At 41.8% G+C, this 10049-nt stretch overlaps 1 protein-coding gene and 1 long non-coding RNA gene across 13 annotated transcripts in view; one reads left to right on the top strand and one right to left on the bottom strand.

Annotated features, from left to right (window-relative positions):
- ANKRD44 (ankyrin repeat domain 44) overlaps window positions 1–10049 on the bottom strand; it is a 330752-nt gene that overhangs the window by 136379 nt on the left and 184324 nt on the right. For all 12 annotated transcript variants that reach the window (XM_040475746.1, XM_040475744.1, XM_040475747.1 and 9 more), the window contains exons 5-8: window positions 5919–6119; window positions 5509–5596; window positions 2958–3100; window positions 1456–1668 (exon numbers count right to left, since the gene is read on the bottom strand). In XM_040475746.1, the coding sequence (XP_040331680.1) occupies window positions 1456–1668; window positions 2958–3100; window positions 5509–5596; window positions 5919–6119 (645 nt within the window). The remainder of the gene's footprint in view (window positions 1–1455; window positions 1669–2957; window positions 3101–5508; window positions 5597–5918; window positions 6120–10049) is intronic.
- On the top strand, window positions 1676–2915 carry LOC121030869 (uncharacterized). The gene is made up of 2 exons (XR_005790448.1): window positions 1676–2473; window positions 2684–2915. It is a non-coding gene; the product is annotated as an uncharacterized LOC121030869 (long non-coding RNA).

Below are 10049 nucleotides of genomic sequence, written 5' to 3' on the forward strand. Positions count from 1 at the left end.
GGGAAAGGTCGTTAAAATAGATTGATCCACGGGCACCTGGCCGGCTCAGTTGGTAGAGCATATGACACTTGATCTTGGGGTTGTGAGTTTGAACTCCAAGTTGGGTAGAGAGATAACTTAAGTAAATAAATCTTAAAAAAAATAAAACAGGGGCGCCTGGGTGGCGCAGTCGGTTAAGCGTCCGACTTCAGCCAGGTCACGATCTCGCGGTCCGTGGGTTCGAGCCCCGCGTCGGGCTCTGGGCTGATGGCTCAGAGCCTGGAGCCTGTTTCCTATTCTGTGTCTCCCTCTCTCTCTGCCCCTCCCCCGTTCATGCTCTGTCTCTCTCTGTCCCAAAAATAAAATAAAACGTTGAAAAAAAATAAAACAGATTGATCCAATATTCTTAAAATTAAATTTCAGGAATGGTAATTTTTCAAAAGCAGAGGCAGAACACATTGGGACCTTGCTTTAAGATTCCTGTGTGCTTGGGATAAGAGAAGCTGAGGATGAGTACAAGGTCACTTGGTACAGGTTAGGATATTCTGCTACAACCTGAATGCATTCAAATGATGTAACCTGGATGGTGAGGGCTGCACGCATAAGCTCCTCTTGGTTACCTGTTATAGTGAGCTAACTACTAACCTAGAGTCTACCCAGAGCTTTTCCTATCCAGAATTCCCAAACCCTTTCATGTGGTTCTCTTTACCTGGAGTGCTCTCTCTCAGATTCTCTCTATCCCTCCTCATATCAACTGATATCAATCTTCTGAGTCTCAGCTCAAAAGCAGGCTCCATTTTTGATCCTCGAGAAATAAGCACTGCTTCTTACAGTTTGCAGCACTCTATTATTTCCTCGAGCCACTCAGCACATTCCTCTCTTGCCTCACGAACACTTGAGCACACTATCTCCTTACCGTACTGTAAATTCCTTGAAGGCAGAACTCATATGTCATCTTGGAGTACTCCTTCCGAACTAAACAGAGGGCACGAGATGATCTTCAGTAAGTGTGCTGAATAAAGACTATCAGGTCCAGGTCAATGTTACATTACTAAAGCCACTATCTAGGGTTTACTATTGGACAGTGCCTGAGAAACTTTTTGGAGGGCCATGCCAGGGTTAGGAGCAGACCTGAGATCATTGGCTTAGGCTTTCCTTTTGATTCTCAAGCAGTTCTGCCATGTTAGCTCAACATTCACCTCAGTGTTAGAAACCAAGCCAAGTCAACATCCCTGAGACCAGTATTTGCTCTAGAACATTCACTAAGCTACCAAAAGCATGTGGCTAGACCCTCAATGTCTTCCACCCGGTCCTACCATTTCTGTGGTAACAACACAGCTAAGTTTCTGTAACACACCCACACAGGGCAAGGCTGTTGTTTACTAAAACAGGACATAATTTACAACAGTTGATTTTGCTCACACAGAGGCTCAACGCAAAGGTATTTAGCCCAGAGAGAGACTGAGAATGTCGTACCTGGATGTTAACATCCGCCCCGTTGTTTACCAATAGTTCAAGACACAAAGCACCGTGTGTGGAGGCAGCAGCGAAATGCAAAGGGGTGAACCCGCTGTTGTTGGGCTGGTTCACGTTAGCACCGTAGTCAGTCAGCTCATTAACTACAGCATCTTGCCCATTGTAGCAGGCCAGGTGAAGGGCCGTGTTTCCATAGATGTTGATTTCATCAATCTGCAAATGAGTCCAACACAGGATGGGTAAAATCACCAGAGCCACTTTATTGCATTTTCCACAAGAAAGCCTAATGGCTACACTAAGGGAAGTAAACTTCCATCTGCCAACATAATTATTCAGAGCTTTCTCTTGTCCCGGTGTGGTCATCCTGGGAATGCCTGTCATCCCGAGATAAAGACAGCAAAAAGTGAATGTGACAAAAAGTGAACTGGGAGGAAGAGTTGGAGGTTTCAAGTCATGGGGAGAGATTTTTCAGCAAGGGAAGGGATAAAGAGTGAAAGGCAAAACTGCCTCAAAATGGCAGAGGAGAACTGAATCAGGGAAGAAAAGAGCCAAAACTCAACAGAGAACGGGAAGCGAAGGGTTGGGAGATATGCAGGGAGGTGCTGCAGATTCTAAACTAGGAGTTGGGCTCAGAAGCCACTTGGTTTGGCTCTGCCGTCCGACACCTCCCACGGCCACGTCCCAGCTGCAGAGCCAAGAGCTGTCTTAGGGATTTAGCTCAGGGCTCTCTCCTGCTGTCCCAGAACTGCTGCACTGCTGGGTTTCACTATCTCAGTCTCAGCATTGCAACTTGGTTTTCCTTTCCTCCAGGGACAGGGATGTTCCAAAGCCCCACACTGCCCCTGTTCTGCTAGTTGAGGGAGGGGCTGGGATGGGGCTGACTTCTCCAGCTCAGCATTGGACATTTCTGCTGTTTGTCCCTGCCACTCACTCCTTTATTTCTGCGTGTACACCACAACTTAGAAGGCTGAATTCTGAAGGTGGGATGGAGAACCGTAGCCTATTTAAAAAACAACAGGTTGGGGCGCCTGGGTGGCGCAGTCGGTTGAGCGTCCGACTTCAGCCAGGTCACGATCTCGCGGTCCGTGAGTTCGAGCCCCGCGTCGGGCTCTGGGCTGATGGCTCGGAGCCTGGAGCCTGTTTCCGATTCTGTGTCTCCCTCTCTCTCTGCCCCTCCCCCGTTCATGCTCTGTCTCTCTCTGTCCCAAAAATAAATAAAAAACAACAGGTTAATAATATGTACTACAGGCAACATATATGTTTATAATTCTCTATGTTGATACAGAAAGTTAGCCTGTTTCTGGTTTTTCATTACTTGCTATATGCCCCCATTGCCCTTCATTGATTGCCCCTGTAAACTCAAAAAGACAGGACGCTAGAATAGAAGGTGGGTTTTTTTTTTTTTTTTTACCCTCTGGAATTAAAAATCAAACAGGATTCAATTTCAGAACAACAGAAAACCCACAAATACACCATGGGTTGATGCATTAAGCATAGCTCACCTCCACCCCTAGATTCAGGAGATGTTTGACAACGTTGATCTGTCCGTTGGAGGCTGCAGCGTGCAGGGGGGTATAACCCTTCTTATCCTTACAAGTCACTTCTGCGCCGTGGTTAATGAGCAATGCCACAACATCCAGGTGGCCTTTACAAACAAAACAACAGACGACATGGTGAACCTTTTTAGGATAATTTGATGATTTATTCCACCTAAAACATCACTATTAGCTTCTACTGTCACCAATATTGCAAATCCTGCTAAATATGTTAGTACCACAACCTAAAATATGTTAAAATAAAAGCAATGCTTTTGAAAGCAATTGCCATTCCTCACTGAAAAGTCCAACAATGACAGTTTGGTTTGGAAAAACTAATGGAAGAAAAAAAATCAATCGGAATAACTCCAGATTATTGTTAAATTATATTGCTGCTGCTTGACCATAGTTGTGGATCACAGAAGTGGCAATTCATATGGTTCAACTTAAAAGTATTCTTGTGAATTACTGGCTAAATAGAAACCCTTCTAGTTTCAACTCCTGTTGACATATTTTCTAGAATATTTTCCTTTATACCCTATCTCACTATATAAATAGTATGATAAATGTGTTTGGCCTTTATATTGTGACTGGAGATTATTTGATGCTTTGGGTCATTGCTCTAAACATGGTTCATAATTGAAGGGTAGAAGGTAAGTACTAACTCCAAGGGTCTAAGATGCATGTGGGATTGTGTGTGCATATGTGTGAGAAAGAGAGAGACGGAGGGAGGGGTGTATTGGGGGGGGGGCGGAAGGTGTGTGTGTGTGTGTGTGTGTGTGTGTGTGTGTGTGTGTGTGTGTATGAGACACAGAGAGAGCATTTGGCCATGGCTTGTTGTATTAAAATTTGACTCTTTTCCCCCAAGACTTGTATATGGAAAAATTACTTTCAATTACTAGTGGTGCTATCTTAAGCTTAAGTGGTGTTATCTTTTGTCCTGGTTTTGTCCTTTATTCCCTAAAGATAGTCATCTATATATTTTTTTCCTATTTGTATCCTGATGACACACAAAAAGCAATTCCATACAAATGCTGAAAGCAATTCTACACGAATGTTTTAACTATATGTTAGCAAAGAACAAACTTGAAACCCCAGGTTCTTTGAGTCCCATCTCACACTAGTCTAGTGTGTGCTCTACACAAACACCAGTCTGGCAAATGTCCTCTTGACTCCAGTCCTGCAGGTACCATGCAGACATCCAATCTGCTTCAATCGGCACAAAAGTCCCTGCTGTCTTTAAAAAAAAATGATAATGCTTGCAAGATCTTAAGATTCTGATGTTTTAAGCACAAATGTCCATGCAGACTCATCTACAGCCACATAATTTATTTCATCCCTACCCAATCCACTCTTTTTTCTCCCCACAATTAATGTTATTATTTTTATGATAATAAAAGGCCTGTATGCCTACTAAAAAGATTTCGGAAAAGGCAAAACGGTGTTAAAAGGAAACCAAAATCATCCATAATCGCCAATCCCTTGAGATGATCAGCCAACATTTCAGTGTGTAATACTGAACAGACATTTCAGTGTATACTGAATAGACAGCCAAACAGATAGTTTAGATTGCATGGATTTTTTTTTTTTTACAAAAATGAGGATCATAATATCCATACTGTGTATTGATCTGTTTTTACTTAACATATCACAGAATCTTTGTATGTTAATAAATACTAATGACATCATCACTATAGTTACAGGATAGTGTCCCATTGTGCTTATCTTTATAATTCACCAACACAATCTCCTGTGGATGGGCATTCGGGTTGTTTATAACTTGGGGCTGACAGAATCCTATCAGCTTTTCAAATTGCAGGACGTTCTCCAGTTAGAAACACAAAGGAAGGATCTTAGCTCTTCATTTCCCACAAGTCTACACTGAGAATAAATTCCATGAGGTCTGTCATTTGTGAGTGGTATTCGTGCCAACAGAAGTGAAAAGGAAAAACACGGAAATGTCACGGCTCCCTTCATCTCTCCCCAGCGAGCTGGCAGAAGCGCGAGTGGCAAGCCCCAGCCTCGCGGTGGTACAGAAGCAGGATACTCCATGGTTACTCTCGTCACTTCAACCTCCGTAACAGCCAGGGGGCTGCCCTTCCTTCCTTTTTGTTTATTTCAAAAATATTTATAAATAAAAGGACAAATGGAATTTATGTCCTTGCTTTGCTAGCCAGCCCTCTTTCTTTTTGAACACTTCATTTTGCTGCCATGACAAGCTCAAAAGAAGCTCAATTCACGCCACTCTCCAGTCCCGACTGAAACCCATTCAATGAGGTCTGGGCCATGATTCATCCCTCTTCCTCTCTGTGGGGTAAACGAATCTCTGAGAAAGCAACTGTGTAACTAGAGTGCTCTATGCATGCCAGTAAAAGGGACCAAATCTTAACTTGGGTGAATTCCAACCTTGGAACGAAGTCAGGCCTGCCCAAGAGAAGGCCTACATGGTTAATGGCAGGGCTGTGGCTTCTTTAGGTACAGGTATCTGCACTTTGCCTTCCATTCATGGAATCCTTACCCATATATGCTGCCCAGTGCAGAGCACGCCGGTCCTTTTTGTCAAATGCGTTGATGTTTGCTCCTTTGGCCAAGAGTAAGTTGACCATCTGGAAGAAAACCAACATGCAGATACTCTGAGTCAAATTAACATCAAATCTCAAGGCGGGTCAGAAACCTGGAGTTCACACAAAGTATGAAGATGATGTCACAGACAACCGCGAGGCATGTGTGTCAGAGGAAAAGACTGAGGTGATGGCTACTTTTTTAACCCACTGGCTGTGAATTTAAAAATTGCTATGGTTGCCTAAGGTTTGGTATACAGATGTAAGCATCACACTCTCTAAAACCCTCAGCACTAAGATTAGGTCTCACCTGGGGCTAAGGGAGTCTGTAGTAAGAATTGTTGCTCCCAGTGATGAGGGCACTCACCTCCACATGGCCATTCAGGGCAGCATGGTGCAAGGCTGTGCGCCCCCCTCGATCGGAGACGTTGACGCTGCTCAGCAGGGGAATGATCACTTCTGCACACTTGACAGCCTTATTGGCAGCTGCCACGTGGAGGGGGGTCTGCCAGTTCTTGTCCCTCGCATTGACGTCAGCCGAGTGCTTAATCAATACTTGTACTGCTTCCTGCAACGAAAGCGGAGTTTGCAGGGGTCACTGACAAATGCTCAGTCAGTACTTATTGAATAGAAGATGCTTTACCAGACCCCAGAACTACAGGAAGGGAAGGCTCCATGCCCTCAGAGGCTGGCTCATGATGTATATTCTTCTGAGAAAAGCTAGGTAATATATGATAAAGATCAAAAGAGTGGCACAGGTGAAAACAGATCCACTTTATCTTTATTTGCTAGACCAGGAGTCTTGGCACATCTTCAAAACCAAATAAACCTTCTAAACGTAAGGTTTCTTTTTAAAAAATTTTTTTAATGTTTATTTATTTTTGAGACAGAGAGAGACAGAGCATGAACAGGGGAGGGTCAGAGAGAGAGGGAGACACAGAATCTGAAACAGGCTCCAGGCTCTGAGCAGTCAGCACAGAGCCTGACGCGGGGCTCGAACTCACGGACCATGAGATCATGACCTGAGCTGAAGTCGGCCGCTCAACCGACTGAGCCACCCAGGCACCCCTAAACGTAAGGTTTCTTAATGAGGTATAAGCAGCCTTAGGTTAAATGTGAGCACTCATGCGTAGGTACGCATGCCAGGGTAAAAATATCCATAGGTCAAAAAGCCCCCAAAGATAATGTAAAGTTGGAAGGGTTTGTCCATAAGCCTCCATCATCCAAAGCCAAAGACCTCAAAGTCCTTCAGACATTCTTGGATCAATTCATAAATCTTTGGTTTTCTCTGCCAACATCTTAACCTTCACTGTGTGATCCATAGCAATCAAGGGAAGATGTCTATTACTACCTCAACTTGAAGCTACAAAATTGTTCCATCCTTTCCCAACTTTTTTCCATGTTATGGTGAGGTAATTTTTTCCTACTGTTGAGTTCCTTCACCTTTATTGAGACTTACACTTTTAATTTTCCTTCTATTGATTTAATCCGCTTATTAGCCTCTTGAAACCTCAACCTTGGCTGTGCAATGGAATCACCTGGGGAACTCTTAAAAATACAGATGGCTGGTCCCACACCAGAGATTCTAACTGGCCTCAGAATTTCTGTAAAGCCATCTGGGGATTTTGTTATACAGCTAAGATTTAGGACACTCTTCTGTTACAGCAAGAAAATGATATAGCTTCTCTCAAGATGGGAATGACTGTTGACTGTTTCTCTTTACTTCTAGAGACAACCCTAGAGCCAATGAGTGGGATGCCTTTATGAACATCTTGTCAGTGTGGCATCAATAAACCAATAAAACGCAATGAAAGGTACCACGCTCCTGCCACCCTTCATAGATCAAGAACTTACCCTGTCCACCTTATTCCTCACAGGCCTGGACTGTCTGATCTACTTTATTATGCAGGTACATAAAAGTGCCCAGAGAGTAAATTATTTGAACTCTTGAAATTAACATTTTTATCAGGGACATAAATAATGAAGAAGAATATTCTAGGAATCAGTAGCAGCAACACATTAAGATGAATGGCTAACCTGGACAGTAGAATGAGAGCAAAAACATTTAATTTTGCAAATTAGAGAATACAGTTTAAATATGCGGTGTGACTCCATTTAGATGCTATAAACAATAAACTGAGAGGGTCCAAGCAAGTAATTTGTTAAAATTACCAAAAAGGAAAAAAAAAAAAAAGGATATATGCCACACCTCCTCAGCAAGGCAATAAAGTCCACAAAACATTCCTGGAGCTCATGTTAGAGTGAAACATGTCTACGTGCATTCTTCTCTCTCTCTTTTTTTTTTAAGTTTACTTATTTTAAAGAGAGAGAGAGAGAGAGAAAGTGGGGGGAGGAGCAGAGAGAGAGAGGGAGAAAGAGAAAGAATCCTAAGCAGGCCCCACACTGTCAGTGCAGAGCTTGATGTGGGGCCTGAACTCAAACCAGGAGATCATGACCTGAGCTGAAGTCGTCCACTTAACCGACTGAGCCACCCAGGGGCCCTTGTATATGTGTATTCTTAATGCTCAACCATGATATGTGAAACACTGCACAAGATTCTAAGAAACATTAGTCACATTCTTTTTTTTTTTTAGAAAGAGAACGAGACAGACAGACTGCATGTGCAAGGGGGGGGGGGGGAGGGTGCAGAAGGAGACAGAGAGAGAGAGGGAGAGAGAGAAAGATTTCCCAAGCAGGCTCCACACTGTCAGCGCAGAGCTCCACATGGGGCTTGATCCCACCAACCTGAGATAATGACCTGAGCTGAAATCAAGAGTCAAATGCTCAACCAAGTGAGCCACCCAGATGCCTCCAGACTCTGTTTTAAAAGCTAGCTGGGTGAAAAAAAAATAAACAAAGAAAGAGCTAAGCTACAATATAAGGATTAAGATTTACATAAGAAAAAGATGGTATTTTTTATCAACTTTGGTCTCAAAAGTTGTGAGATTTATGCAGATGCACATACAATCTATTGTGATGTGGAAAGAAAATATTGGAACCTCCATTCATGTTTGTTTTCTTTAAAAAGGAAAGCATTTTAGCCGGTATTTAACTTCTGGGTTGGCATTGTGCCCTCAGCTCCACAGAAAATCTTGCCTCGCAGGAAATGAGATGCCCTCCAGGAACAGTGGGGCCTCCAGGCACAGAGGGGGTGAGCCTTGCCCTCTCCATTCATTTGCTCCGAATGCACTGAAATGCACAGTGACGGGCCTGCCAAATCAATCTACAGATTGTAATATGTACGCTTAAACTAAAAAGATGTATGCAAGGAACCTGCAGATTAAAGATGATAATACAAATGCAAGTGTAAATAATGTGCAGTCACAGAGCTGACAGTTCTACTCTGAGTAAAAGGTTTCTATCATCCACATTACAGGGTAAAAATAATGACAAATTTAATCAGATCTGACAAGAGATTGGCCAAAACAGAAGAAAATCATCAGAAGTCTATTAGCTACATGGTTATGTAAGACTATGATAAATGAAAAGCCTCACCCTAAGTATATTGTGATATACTTGAAATATTAGCTAATAATAGTCATTCCTATATATAATTTATAAGTAAATAAGATGCATATCTTGAAGATGCATGCTGAAAAAGTTTTGCAGAGATACAGCCAAAAAGGTTGGAGATAACCATCATAAAGCAATAATATAAAAGTGGTATTGTACATATTCACAGCAAATAAGAATATACACTATATTTTTAATTCCTTTGTCTTGTGTGTTATTTTACTGTATTTATACAGATTATTGCTTTGCACTAAATATTCTTTAAATTCAGAATAGACTAACAAAATAGAAACTATACATGAACATTTCACAAATTTATACTGTTCGGACATAAACCAATGAATTCATGAAAAAATTTTATTTTAATTAATTAATTAATATATTTATTTATTTATTTTATTTTGAGAGAGAGGGGTGGGGCGGAGCAAGAGAGAGAGAATCCCAAGAAGACTCCACGCTTGGTGCAGAGGTCAACACAGGACTCAACTCCACGACCTTGTGATCATGACCTTAGCTGAAATCAAGAGTCGGACGTTAAACCAACTGAGCCACCTTGGTGCCCCAAAAACCTTTTTTTTAAGATAACAAAATATGATTACTTTCAGAGTAACTCAGACTAGGTGAATAAGATGTTACCTAGGAGAGGCCCTACTTTTAAATGATTAAGAATGATTTACATTTCATTCAAAGTAACAGGTTAAGCCAAGAAAATATATATTTACATACCAGTTATAGCTTATATATAAATAAGTAGTATTAGAGCTTGTCGGGAAGAAAATCTGTATTGTTAAATAGGCAATACTTCTAAAAATAGTTTAAACAGAAAAATTTTGGTCTGTTTTTGTAAATAAAGCTTTCTTAAAACACAGAGTCATTCATTTCTTTACATATTATCTATGGCTTGTTTGAATTGTAATAGAGTATGCAGCCATCAAAACTCAACATATTTACTATCTGGCTTTTGCTGGAAAAAGTTTGCAGATGC

The sequence above is a fragment of the Herpailurus yagouaroundi genome, unplaced genomic scaffold (genome assembly GCF_014898765.1).
Source record: "Herpailurus yagouaroundi ecotype Mexico unplaced genomic scaffold, PumYag 140, whole genome shotgun sequence".
Lineage (NCBI taxonomy): Eukaryota > Metazoa > Chordata > Mammalia > Carnivora > Felidae > Herpailurus > Herpailurus yagouaroundi.